This window comes from Canis lupus, chromosome 7 (assembly GCF_011100685.1).
Source record: "Canis lupus familiaris isolate Mischka breed German Shepherd chromosome 7, alternate assembly UU_Cfam_GSD_1.0, whole genome shotgun sequence".
Lineage (NCBI taxonomy): Eukaryota > Metazoa > Chordata > Mammalia > Carnivora > Canidae > Canis > Canis lupus.
In genome coordinates, this window is record NC_049228.1 from 34,687,643 (window position 1) to 34,702,713 (window position 15,071).

The window sequence follows — 15,071 nt, forward strand, 5'->3', positions numbered from 1 at the left end:
GAAAATATTTACAAGCCATGTATTTGATAAGGGGCTCATTTCCAAAAATATAAAGAATTCATATAACTCAATAGCAAGAAAGCAAATAATCTGATTAAAAAGGGGGGGCAGCCCGGGTGGCTCAGCGGTTTAGCGTTGCCTTCAGCCCAGGGCCTGATCCTGCAGACCCGGTATCGAGTCAGGCTCCCATGTCAGGCTCCCTGCATGGAGCCTGCTTCTCCCTCTGCCTGTCTCTCTGCCTCTCTCTCTCTGTGTGTCTCTCATGAATAAATAAATAACATCTTAAAAAAAAAGGGAGGCGGCAGAAGACTTAAACATTTTTCCAAAAAGACAAACAAATCGCCAACAGGTATATGAAAAGGTACCCAGTATCACTAATCATCTGGGAAATGCACATCAAAACCACAATGAGATGTCCTTCATACCTGTTAGAATGGCTACTATCAAAAAAAGAAGAACAAGTATTGGCAAGAAAGTGGAGAAAAGGAAAGCCTTACACATTGTGGGTGGGAATGTAAATTGATGTAACCACTGAGGAAAACAGTATGGTGGTTCTTCAAAATATTAATTGAACCACCATATGATCCAACAATCCTATCCTTATATATATCTGAAGGAAATGAATTCAGGATGTCAAAGAGACATCTATACTCCCATGTTCATTGTAGTGTTTTCACAATAGCTAAGATATGGAAACAACCTAAATGTCCTTGAAGAAACTTTGGTATATATACACAATGGAGTATTATTCAGCCATAAAAAAGAAGGAAATTCTGCCATTTTTGACAGCATGGATGAAACTGGAGAGCATAATGCCAAGTGAAATAAGCCAGACAGAGAAAGTCGAATATTGTATGGCTTCACTTACATTTGGAGTCTTAAAAAAAAAAAAAAAGCTGAAAAAAGTTGATTTCATAGAAACAAAGGAGAGAGTGATTGTATGGCCAGGGGCTGGAGAGGGGAAAATGGGGAGGTATAAGGCATAGGGCACAAATGTTCAGTTACAAGAAAAGTAAGTTCTGAGGATCTAATGTGCAGCATGGTGACTCTAGTTAATACCACCATATGTTATACTTGAAAGCTGTTCAGAGTAGATCTTAGGAATTCTCATCGCACACACATGAAAGGTCAACTATGATGTTCTGACTGATATTTTAACCAACTGAATCTTGGTAATCACTCCATGATTCCAAATAATCATGTTGTATACTTTTAAATACATTTGCATTGGTCAATTACACCTCAAAGTTGGGGAAAAAAAAAAAAAGTAAAACTTTTTAGAACAACTCTGACTTGCTAAATTGTGGCCAGAATGGGATGTCTGGGTGACTCAGTGGTTGAGTGTCTGCCTTTGGCTCAGGGCATGATCCCAGGGTCCTGGGATCGAGTCTTGCATCAGGCTCCCAATAGGGAGCCTGCTTCTCCCTCTGCCTATGTCTCTGCTTCTCTGGGTTTCTCATGAATAAATAAATAAAATCCTTAAAAAAAAATGTGGCCAGAGCTTTGTTAGGGAAAAGGAAAAATGACAAAGCAGGTGATGATGCATGGGCAGTGGCCATCTGCCTGGCCTTGTGGTCAGTGTGATGGGCAGTGCAGAGCTAGACTATTGGAGGGATGGACTACCAAGAAGGCACAGTACTACGGAAATCATAATGGGAATTTAAGAGGTTCATCAAAGTAGGGCAAGTTGATGCTCATAGAAGTACCTTCTTCCGAGATCAGCAGATGATTGGAACCAGCAAGTGGACATCCTCCTATGCTTGAGGTGGCCACCCGAGTTCATAAAATGAGTAGATATAGGAGAGCTGTGGCAATGCAGAGTTAGGTTGACCATCAACATATTCCTCTGCACCCCCTGAGACACAAAATATCAGTAAGAACTATCTAGTCTGCCAGAGAGAGAGAGAGTAGATGCCTAGGCGGCAGATTCCCCAAGAGGAAGACCTCCCTGCTGCACACAGTTGGCAAGTGCACTATAGCAGTCCCCACCAGCATTCCCCAAGGCTATACATGGGACCAGACAGGGACAGAAACTTATTCTGGACTGAGCTTTGCATACTCAGTGGTAGATAAAAATTCAAAATACTATAAAAAGACTAGAACAGAAGATAACATACCAGTTTGGACCTTGGTGGTCATCCAACCAAGAAACATCCTTTATAGCCCATAGCAACCAATAACAGGCAAAGAGGTAGCACATCAAATGGACAGGGTATCTAAGAGTCTGATAAAGAATTGGAATGGGAAATTGTAACATCTGTTATCTAAAATGAGAGAAGATAAAGACATGCAGGAGCCCTTCATGGAGTCCATGCCTTCAGAGGTGTGCTCATACCTGAACACGAGGAAGGCTGAAGGGGGTGGGTCCCTGCTTGATAGAGTCCTCCATTTTCCTGGAGGACATGGGAAAGAGGGGGTAGCAGAAGATTGTGTTATGACTCTGAAATTCTTCACCACATCACCACAATTTTCCTTCTTCCTACCTGATGGATGTTGTGATCCTTGGACCAGGGCTACCACTATGGGTGCTTGAAGGAGGGCTCATTCCTTAGCAAGAAATTGTAACTATACCTGTTAGTGTTATGCTGGAATTCCTAAGGCCCTGATGGGATGGACTCCCTCCAGGAAAAGCAGGGTTGACAGTGAATGTGGCTGTGTTGCCTAATTGTCAAGAGAGCTCACTGGTTCTGTAACTCACCCTATGAGTGAGACTGGACTGCAGGAAAGGTATGTGGTAGACCTCCAGTACTGCAGGCAATTTGCTTCAGCACATACTTACCCTAAATGGGAAGTTCATATCTCTAGGTACTTGCCTGTATTCATTTCATGTGACTGTTGTCACAAATTATCACAAACTTGGTGGCTTGAAACAACAAAAATTTACTCTCTTACAGTTCTGGAGACCAGAAGTCCAAAATCAAGATTGGGAGCTAATAAGCTCCATTCAGAGGGTCAGGTGCTGGGGGGATGGGGAATCCATTCCATGATGTTCTGGCCTCTGGGGGCTGCCAGGAGCTTCTCGCCTTGAAGCTCCAGGACTCTAATCTCTGCTTACCATGTGAATCAAACCTGCCTCTGCCTTAATGACAACTGTCACTGGATATACGGCCCACTCAGATAATTGAGAACCATCTCCTTATCTCAAGATCCTTCATTTAACTGTATCTGAGAAAAGGGCTTTTCCAAACAAAGTCCCATTAATATGTTCCAGAAATTAAGATGTGGAAATACCGTTTTGGGGTTCAATATTCAACCATTACAGTTCAATCCTGGTGCCCCAAATTCACTTTTGTCTCACAGGCAAAACATATTTACGCATTCCAACATCTCCAAAAGTCTTGACTCACACTATCAACTTTAAGGCTAAAACCTCATTTAAAGAACAGCAGCTCAAAAGTCTCAAATCTCATCATCTAAATAGTGAAGTTAGATACGGGAGAGATGCAGGGATGGCCCATCCTGGGGCAAAATTCATCGACATCAGTTGCCCTATTAAACCAGAAAACAAGATATTCGCTTCCAAAATACAATGGTGTGACAGGCATAGGACAGATATTCCCATTCTGAAAGGGAGGAATTGGAAATAAAGAGATCACCCATCTCAAGTTCAGCAGAGGAGATTCCTTTAGATCCCTAGGTCTGAGAAATCCTTGGTATTTGCATTTCCACTCTCTAGGCCCATGGAGGGCCTTGTAGCCTCTGCATCTGTGCCTTTCTCTGGCTCTGGCTTCAGAGTCACACTTCCTGTTTCAGAGTAGCATGTTTTCAGCGGCATCCACCAATTGTACCATTTCTTTTACACTGCCTGGGCTCGTAACAGTTTCAGTCTATCCTGTAACTCTAAATAAGTCTTGTACACTTTGTCTATTGATTTATTCTGAAAACTGAACACCAATGTGGTGTTTGTAATATTATAAAAATAGGTAAATATCATTTACAGCAGAATCACCTAGTATGGTTAATCAGTAAAAAAGGAAAGGTTACTGTTCATCAATAATCCTAAGCTCCTCCAGGGACAATTTTCCATGTGTCCAGGCCAAACTGTCTCTGATGCTACATCCATTGGTCATGATCATTCCATATTTCACTCTGCTTCACATTTGGACTATATCTTTCTCGAGGAAATATTTACTTTTCCTTGTAGGGTCCTACCTCCTTTTTTCTCCTCCTTCTTTATTCTACCATTAGAATCGACCTTAGTCAAATGATCTACTATGGAATGACCGGCTATTTATACATATGTCATCTTGAGATTTCTTATCATGCACATTGAACGTAAGTTCTCTTGCCTCATGGACTCCATCTCTGACTATGACATTTCCTTCTAAATTTTGCTAAAATAAGTACCACACAATTTTGTTTTTATTCCTTAATGGAAGGTAGTCTGTTCCTTGCTTTCTGAAAACTTTTAGAGGATCTTTTTAGCTTTAAGATTCAAAACTTTCCTAATGATTTAAGAAGGTGTCTATTGTCCATTTTCTTTTCTTTCTTTTTTTCCCCCAGACTTCATTTTTATGTAATCTCTATACCCAATGTGCAGCTCAAACTCACAATCCTGAGATCAAAAGTCACAAACTCCACTGACTCAGCCAGTCAGGGGCCCAGTTTTCTTTTCTTTGGGCTCAGCGCTCAGTAGATACTTTCAATCTGAAGACTCCTTCAGCTACAATCAATTTTATTTTCTTTGATTACTTCTAAACTCTTTCCTTCTCCCTTAAATTCTTACACATGCTGAGTGCCCTTTATTAAGCCTTCATGTCCTAACTATTCTTTCAGTATTTTCTATTGCTGTATTTTTGGCTCTTCATTCTTAGATATTACCCCAAAATTTGTTTACAATCCTTGTATTAAATGTTTTATTTTAGTAATCACGCATTAAATTTATAATTACTTTCTTGTGCTCTATTTTTCAGCCTATTTTTGTTTTGTAATACAACATTTTTTCCTACTTCTCTGCAAATACTAATTAGAGATTGTGAATGTATCTTCAGTTCCCTGTTTTGTCTGTTTTCATGAGGATCAACTATTCCTTTGTTCTTCTTCATTCTATTTTATTCTGTCTTTAGATTTTTCTCATCTGTTTGGTGATCCTCAGTCCTCTGTTCATATTCTTGAATGACTAACGAGGTAGAGTAATAGAACATGGGTTCTCTTGTTGAATGGGAAAGCTGAAAATAGATTCTACTATGTGAATTAGGAAACGAGCTGGCACACTTTAAGACTCTGATGAGGTAGAAAACAGAAAAGCAATTTGACCACTCCATTCTGACCCCAGAAATGTCCAAGAAAAGAGGGTGCCAGCTGCCAGAACTGGGAACCTAGCCTACCTAAGTCAGACAACTCAGTAACATTGTAAGAAGGTCAGTTCTATTTTTATCCTGATGACATAAACATTATACCCAATCACTGTGTATGGCTGAGGATATGAGCAGGATTAGATTGACTCAGCTCATCTAATCAAAGTGAGTTTAAAATGCTGTACAGGCATACCTCACTTTTTTTTTTTTTTTTTTTTGCTTCACTTTACTACACTTTGCAGATAATGCATTTTTTACAAATTGAAGGTGGCAATGCTGCATCAAGAGTCTATTAGTGCCATTTTTTCAATAGCATTTGCTGCTCACTTTGTGTCTCTGTGCCATATTTTGGCATTTCTTACAGTATTTCAAACTTTTTCATTACTATTGGATTTTTTTTTAAAGATTTTATTTATTTATTCATGAGACACACAGAGAGAGGCAAAGACATAGGCAGAGGGAGAAGCACGCTCCCTGGGGATCCCGATTGGAACTCGATTTCAGGACCACGGGATCATGACCTGAGCCAAAGGCAGACACTCAACCCCTGAGCCATCTAGGCATCCCACTACTATTAGATTTCTTTTATGGAGATATCTGATCAGTGATCTTTGATATTATTATTGTAATTATTTTGTAGTGCCACGAACCCTGCCTATATAAGAAAGCAAATTTAATCAACGAATGTTGTGTGTGTGTGTTCAGAATCTTCTTCTGATTGTCTATTCCCGAGTCTCCCTCCCTCTGAGGCTCCCTATTCCTTGAGACACACAATATTGAAATTAATATTTAAACAATTAATAATCTTGTAATGGCCTCTAAGTGTTCAAGAGAAGATGTATAATCTCTCACTTTAAATCAAAAGCTAGATGTGATGAAGCTGAGTGAGGAAGGTAGGTCAAAGCTGAGAGGCTGGAAGCTAGGCCAAGCTGTGAAAGCAAAGGGAAAGTTCTTGAAGGAAATTGCAAGTGTTATACTCCAGTGAACACATGAATGATAAGGGAGCAAAACAGCATTACTGCTCATATGGAGAATGTTTCAGTGGTCTGGATAGAGGATCAAATAGCCATGACATTCCCTTAGGCCAAAGTCTAACCCAGAGGAAGGCTCTGACTTTCATCAATTCTGTGAAGGCTCAGAGAGGTGAGGGAGCCACAGAAGAAAAGTCTGAAGCTGGCAGAGGTTGGCTCACAAGGTTTAAAGAAGTCATCTCCATAATACAAAAGTACAAGATGAAAAACCAACTACTGTTGCAGAAGCTGCAGCAAGTTATCCAGAAGATCCAGCTAAGAGAATTCATAAAGGAGGCCAAACTAAACATCAGATTTCAATACAGACAAAATAGCCTTATACTGGAAGAAGATACCATCTAGAACTTTCATAGCTAGAGAGGAGAAGCCAATGGCTGGCTTCAAAGCTTCAAAGGACAGGCGGACTCTTTTTTTTTTTTTAAAGGTGATAATGCAACTGGCGACTTTTAGTTGAAGCCAATGCTCATGGGCCATTCCAAAAATCCTAGGACCCTTGAGAATTATGCTAAATCTACCCTGCCTGTGCTCTTTGACCAGAACAACAAAGCCCAGATGAGACAGTACATCTATTTACAACACGGTTTAGTGAATATTTTAAGCCAACCACTGAGTAGCTCAGAAAAAAAACTCCTTTCAAAATATTACTGCTTACTGACAACACCCCTGACTGCCCAAGAACTCTAATGGAAATGGACAACAGGATTAGTGTTGTTTTCATGCCCACTAATACAACATCCATTCTGTAGTCCATGGATCAAGGGGTACTTTTGACTTTTGAGTTGTATTTAGAAGTACATTTCAAGGGGTGGTTGGGAAGATGGCAGAGCAGGAGGATCCTGAGTTCACCTGGTCCATGGACATACCTAGACAACAGTTACATCTGTGCAACTAACCAAAGACAATCTGCAGACAGGTAGAACAGATATTCCATAGTTCACTGTAAAGAGAAAGCCATTGGAAAAAGGTAGGAGGGGCAGAGGCAGAGTTGAGAACCAAACTCCTGGCAAGACTCACCACAAACAGGAGAGACACCACAACCACGGAGACATGAGAGCCATCAGATGTTGGGTCCCTGCATCAGGAAGACAAAATCCTGCTAACAGCTGGCTCTGAAAACCAATGGGCTTAACTTTAGGAGCTTTTCAAGTCAATGGAGCTTAACTCCAGGTACGTTAAAAATCAGTGGACTTACCATCCTTAAAGGGCCAGCAAGTAACTCACTGAGACACAGCACAGAAGCAGTAGTTAAAAAAAGCACCTGGGGTATACATGAAGATTTATTTACTCATCTCAGAACATGTGCTGGAGAGGTGGGCATCTTCAGGACACATCTCCAAGAAGAAAAGTGCTATGGGCACCATTTCTCTTCCCCTCCCCCAGTCTGGAGAGCTAGACACTTGTGGGAGCCAGCACCAGCACCCTCCTCCTACCTTGCTAACAATGGTGTTCTGCCCTGGTGTTCCCCTGAAGACCAGTCCCATTCAACCCTCCAAAGTGACTCCTGCCATGCCACATCCCACAAGCAGCCCCATGAGGGATCGGTGCCATTCCAAAGTGACTTCTGTCATGGAGAGAGGTAGGGAGATAACCCACACACTTGTATGCCTAGTTTGAGCAGCAGAACCTTTTGGCTGAGTGTGCAGAAAGAAAAGTCCTGCCACGTGGTGTGCTTACCACTGTGGCAGAAAGAGAGACTAAGTGCTGACACTCAGCCTAATTGCTGATCCCACCCAACGCTGAGATCCCACTAGCCTCTGGCAGGCACCCCAACAGCACAGGGACCAAATCCTGCCCCGTGCTCCCGCAGTAGGCCAAGCAGGTCACGGCAGCCGACTGGAATGAAGGCAAACATGGCTCAGCCACAACAGTAGGGCACACACAGCCCACATAGCAGACACCCCTGGAGCACCTTTATTTAGTGACCTGGGAGGGGTATGGCATTACAGGGTACCACAGGACCTCTTTTACATGAGGCCACTGTTTTTAGAACCAGGAGATGTGGCTGACCTCCCTAATACACAAAACAGAGACTGTAGAGACACCTAGGTGGCTCAGTGGTTGAGTGTCTACTCAGGGCATGATCCCAGGGTCCGGGGATCAAGTACTGCATCAGGCTCCCTTTGGAGAGCCTGCTTCTCCTTCTGCTTATGTCTCTGCCTCTCTTTTTCATGAATAAATAAATAAAATCTTTAAAAAAAAAAAAGACTGTAGCAAGAGACAAAAAAGGGCATTGCATAATGATAGAGGGATCGGTCCAACAAGATGATATCACAATTGTAAATTACATAAATTATAACTATAAATTTATATAAAGCAATTTACTAACAGACATAAATTGAGAGTAATACAACAGGAAGGGACTTTAACACCCCACTTACATCAATGGTGAGATAATGCAGATGGAAAAACAGCCAGCAAACAGTGGCTTTCAATGACATATTAGACCAGATGGACCTAACAGTCATATATAGAACATTTCAGCCAAAAGCAGAAGAATACATATTATATTCATGTGCTTATGGAACATTCTCCAGGATGGATCACATCTTAGGCCATAAAACAAGTCTCAATAAACTTAAGACTGAAATTATATCATGCAATTTTTCTGACCACGGAGACATAAAACTACAAATCAACTACAAGAAGAAATCTGGGAACAACAAGTAGAGGCTAAGCAACATGCTACTAAACAATGAATGGACAAACCAAAAAATCAAAGAGAAAATTTAAAAATACATGGAGATAAATGAAAACACATGGTACAAAATTTGGCGACACAACAAAAGCAATTATAAGAGGGAAGTTTATAGTAATACAGACCTACCTAAAGAGACAAAAAAATCTCAAACTAATAATCTGATTTTATACCTAAAAGGGCTAGAAAAAGAAAAACCTAAAGCTAGTAGAAGGAATGAAATAATCATTATTAGAGCAGAAATAAATGAAATAGAGACTAAAAAATATATATAAAAAATCAATTAAGTTAGGAGTTGGTTCCCTGAAAACATCAACAAAAATGATAAACTTTTAGCTAGATTCATCAAGAAGGAAAAAAAAAAAGACAGGACTCAAATAAATAAAATCAGAAATGAAGGAGAAATAACAACCAACACCATAGAAATACAAAGGATTATAAAAGAATTTTATTAAAAATTATATGCCAACAAACTGGACAACCAAGAAGAAATGGATAAATTCCTAGAAACATAATCTTCCAACTGAATCAGGAAAAAATAGAGAATCTGAACTGATGAACTACTAGAAATGAAACTGAGTCAGTAACCAAGACACTTAACAAACAAAAGTCCAGGACCAGACGGCTTCACAGATGACTTCTGGCAAACACTTAAATAATCAATACCTATTACTCTCAACTACTCCAAAATACAGAAGAAGAAGGAAAACTTCCCAATTCATTCTATAAGGCTAGCACTACCCTGACACTAAGACCAGATAAAGATACTACAAAAAGTAAATAAATAAAAATTACAGACCAATATCTTTGATGAACATGGATACAAAAATCCTCAACAAAGTATCAGCAAACCAAATTCAACAATACATTTTTAAAAAATCATTCACCACAGTCAAGTAAGATTTAGTCCAGAGAGGTAAAGGTGGTTCAATATTCACAAATCAGTCAATGTAATATATCACACTAGTAAGAGGATAGAAACCATATGATCATATCAATAGATTCAGAAAAAGCATTTGACAAACTACAACATTCATTCACTGTAGGATTCTCAACAAAGTAGGGCTAGAGGAAACATACCTCAACATAATAAAGGCCATATATGAAAAACCCATAGCTAACATCATAATGGTAAAAACTGACAGCCTTTCTTCTAAGATCAAGAACAAGACAAGGATGTCTTACCCTCACCACTTTTAATCAGCTGAGTACTGGAAGTCTGGGCCACAGTAATAAAACAAGAAAAAGAAATAAAAGGTATCTAAATTGGTAAGAAAGAATTAAAACTGTCACTATTTGCAGTGACATGGTACTATATATAGAAAACCCAGAAACACCAAAAAACCACCAGAACTAATAAATGAATTCAGTGAAGTTGCAGGATACTAAATTAATATACAGAAATCTCTTGGATTTCTAAACAGTAATAACAAAGTAGTAGAAAAAGAAATTAAGTAAACAATCCCATTTATAATTGCACCAAAAAGAATAAAGATGTCATTTTTAACATAAATAACTTAAAAGGGTTGAGTAGAGTAGCATAGCAGCAGAGAAGCAGTTTTTGTATGTTACTGAAGTTAAGGTGGTATAAATTCAAATTAGAATGTTATAATTTTAGGTTGTTAAATGTAATCCCCATGGTAACCATACAGAAAATAGCTACAGAATACATAGAGAAGGAAATGAGAAGGGAATTAAAATGTTTCACTATAAAAAGATCAACTAAACATAAGACAGTTGCAGACAATGAGGACAAAGAAAGTATAAAGCATATTGAAAAAAAATAGCAAAGTGACAGAACTCCCTCCTTATAAGTATTTATTTTAATGTGAATGGATTAAACCCTCCAATCAGAAGATAAGAGATGATCAAAATATGCACTGTCTACAAAAGACTTATTTTAGAGGCAAAGACACATATATGCTGAAACTGAAAGGATGAAATATTACATACAAAGGTAACCAAAAGAGAGCAGGGGTGGCTATTTCATTATCAGACCAAAAAAAAAAATTTTTTTTAAGTTACAAAAGACAAGAATTGACATTATATATTTACCAAAAGCTCAAATCCAGCAACAAATAATAGTTATAAACATTTTTGTACCTAATAGCAAACCATCAAGATGCATGAAGCAAAAATAAGACAATTAAAATGAGAAATAGTTTTACAATAATAGTTGGAGACTTCAGTATCTTACTTGCAATAATGAGACAGAACAACTAGAGAGAAGTAAGAAAATGGAAAACTTAACACTATAAACCAACTAGATCTAACAGACACACAGAGAATGTTTCACCCAACAACAGATTACACATTCTTTTCAAGTGCAGGTGGAAAATTCTCCAGCATACACCATATGTTAGACCACAAATTAAGTCTCAACAGATTTAAAAAGACAGATATCATACCAAGTACCTTCTCTAACAGCAATAAGATAAAGTCTGAAATCAGAAACAGAAAGTAAACTGGAAAATTTATAAGTTTGTAGAAATTAAAAGAGTCTTTATCAATGGATCAAAGGAGAAATCATAAGGGAAATTAGAAAACACTGAGAGGTGAATGAAAAGAAAAACCTACATACCAAAATTTATGGGAAATATCAAAAGCAATGCTAAGTGGAAAATTATAGCCTTAGACGCTTATGCTTAAAAAGAAAACAGATCTTGAGGTACCTGGGTAGCTCAGTTGGTTAAGTGATTAACTCCTGATTTCAGCTCAGGTCATGATCTCAGGGTCCTGGGATCAAGCCCTGTGTCAGGCTCTTGCTGAAGTTGGAGCCTGCTTAAGATTCTCTGTCTCCCTCTGCCCCTCAGCCCCAAATTCCATATGTATGCACTCTCTCTCTCAAAGACGATGACAATGACAATGACAACGAAGAAGACGACGATAGATCTCCAATCCACAACCTAACTTTACAACTTCAGGGAGTGAGAAAAGAATAAACTAAAGCTAAAACTAGCAGAAGGAAGGAAATGATAATGATTAGAGCAGAGATAAAACAGAGAATAGAAAAATAGAGAAAAATAAATGAAAGTAAAAGTTCACTTTTTGAAAAGATAAAATTATCAAACCTTTATTCAGTTAGACTCAATAGAATAAATGCATAAAGAATGAAGGAAATAGAAAATACCATTAGTACCCACAGTGATAACTGTTGTAGACAAGATCCACTGATGGAAGTTAAAATGAGTGGGCAAAAATTTAAGAAGAAAAAAAATACCTGTATAGTGTCAGATATCCCTCCTAAGATAGTTAATAATTACAATGGGAAAAATGCCTACAGTAGAGAAACCTGGGGAACAATGCTTTAATCAAGTGGTTAGTGTTAACATCAACAGTAATAAGGCCCATGGACATCATTTATTCCTTGATATGAGGCTCTGCAATGGGCACATCATGATTCAAACCCCAGGTCTTATCAGACAGACTCTGAAACATTATACTGTTAATCATTTTACTATAAGCAGACATATTTTGTTTCAAGAAATGGATAAATGGATTTATGGTGAAAATATATCAAGGATAGTACACCACACTGGATATGCTATCACTTGTAAAATATACCCAGTTCTATAGAGTTATTCAGGAAAGTATAATTAATAGGGAAAATAGGCTTCAAGTGAGGCTAATGCATAAAAGAAAAAACAAAATAGAAATGATTTACTGATGCTTCACACAGGGTAGGTGGTAAGAGTAATAATAATCATAGCAAATACTTAGAGTGATAATGTATTTATTTTCGTTTAATACTATTTTAATCTTAGTTCAATTTTATTTTCAGCAAATGCAATTATACTTCTTCATTCATTTAATCCTGATGACAAATCTATGAGATACGCATTATATTATCCTCATCTTACAACTGAGGAAATGAAGGCATAAAGAGTAATTTGTTTGGGTTCATTTAGTAAGTAGCACTATACTAGCTCCCAGAAAATATAAGTTTAATGAACAGTGTCAGGTATGATGCCAAACATTTTGCCTATCCTAATCCTTAATATTCCTGTCCAGAAATACCTTTTTAAAAAATTTCTTCAATTTAGATTTAGTTAACATACACTGTATTAATAGTTTCAAAGGGAGAATTCAGTGATTCATCAGTTGCATACAACACTTAGTGCTCCTTACTTCAAATGACTTTTTTTCTTTTAACAAGTGAAATTTTGCAAATAAAAAATGCAAGGCTGTGCTGGGCTGCTCAACACATTGCAGGACATTCAGCATGCACGGCCTTATTAGCCTTATGATGGTCAGCAGTTTCTTTTTTCCTGATTCACTGTGATAAGCAAATATGCTTGTGATAAGCAAATATGCTCCCCCAAAACACTGCAAATGTCTCTAAGAGAGCCGTACTGCCCCAAAAAATGGGTTGTTAAAGGTTATGAAATCTTAAGATGCAAAGCTAGGGTGTGAATCCAGGCCTATAAGACTCCAAGGTCAGTGTTATTTCCAATACCAGACACAGACTTGTGTAAGAGTTGAAATGAAAACAAATGTTAGAGACAGGAGGAGCACAGCTTCATAGTGTGTAGAGCAATATGCTCCAGATGAGGAAACTATACAGTTGACCCTCAAACAACATGTGTTTGAACTGCAGGGGTCCACTTAAATACAATACAGTCATGTAAATATATTTTATGTCCCTTATGATTGTCTAAATTATAGTTTCTTTTCTCTAACTTACTTCATTGTACAAATACACTATATAAGACGTGACTGTTCATGATATTGCTAAGGTTGTCCGTCAATAGTAGACTATTAGTTAAATCTGGGGGGAGTCCAAAGTGACACTGGACTTTCAACTGAGCAGGGAGTCACCCTTAGCCCCCAAGTTGTCCAAGGGTCAACTGTGGTTTGAAAGTTAAAGTAGTCCATTAAGTACACCAATAATATTATGTATCATTTGTTCAATCAAACAAAACATAAGGCATGGACCAATTTGTAAAGTATATTGAATTTGTTTATTGAGGGTATTAGGATTCAGTTCAGAACTCTGGGTGAGAATTGGCATCATTAACATGTTAGTTATTTGTGTATGTCTAAGCTGAATAAAGTTATGAAAGTGGGAGTTAAAGGTTCCTGAAAAAAATTCAGAGACTATTATTTCTTTTAATTTTAGGATTCTCATATTTTCAAATCTATTAAGGATGCTTTCCCATTCATTCTTATATGAGCTGTGTAACTTATGGATGCAATATGAGCTGTGTAAACTTATGGGTGCAAATCACTTATGCTATTTGAATTACTTTTTTAATTTAATAATAAAAAATTCAGAATATTGAGGAAAAATATCAAAAAGCAACACTAGTGGATTAGTGATATAGGTCAAAACAGTCAAAACATTCCCCCAAACACAAAAACATAGAATAAATATTTTTATCTCCTCAAGAGAATAAAATAGCTTCAGTATACAATGTTCAGATAATATTATAAATTTTTGAAATATATAATGTTATAAATAAATCCTGATATACAGATACTACTGCAACAACAGCCTACAATCAACATTTTGGTTTTTTAATGGAATTTCTACGCCTCAGTCATGTGTATGCCATGAGTGCATACCATAAAGCAAAATTTAGTAATTAACTCTAGTAATCAATTACCTTTGCAATAATCACTTCTTTCTTCAGAATCTTCATAGCATAGTATTTCCCACTTGCCTTCTCTCGAACCAAAATAACTTTCCCAAAAGTGCCTTTACCTAGTAGTTTCAAATAGTCAAAATCATTCATTGTCTGAAAAATACAAATTAAAAATATAGTATGAAATATTTGATGCAATTTATTTATAAATATATAGGTATATGTTTGCAACATCTCAAAAGCAAATTTAACCAATTTCTAAACACACTTAAATGAGTAAGAATCAGATCGGCAATGGCTGCCTCACCAGCAAGCATGGATACTAGAAATAATTTAAGCAATTCTCAGATACTGGAGACAATAATTTTGAACCTCAAATCCCTCAGCCACTCAAGCTATCAGTCAAGTGCAGGGGCAAATGGAAAATAGAATCATTTTCATTTACTTTCGAGGACTCAAGCCT

At 37.7% G+C, this 15,071-nt stretch overlaps 1 protein-coding gene across 8 annotated transcripts in view; it reads right to left on the bottom strand.

The window, feature by feature from the left end:
• Positions 1-15,071, bottom strand: part of AKT3 (AKT serine/threonine kinase 3) — a 306,203-nt gene that overhangs the window by 106,655 nt on the left and 184,477 nt on the right. For all 8 annotated transcript variants that reach the window (XM_038542735.1, XM_038542732.1, XM_038542730.1 and 5 more), the window contains one exon: positions 14,630-14,761. In XM_038542735.1, coding sequence (XP_038398663.1) covers positions 14,630-14,761 — 132 coding nt within the window. The remainder of the gene's footprint in view (positions 1-14,629; positions 14,762-15,071) is intronic.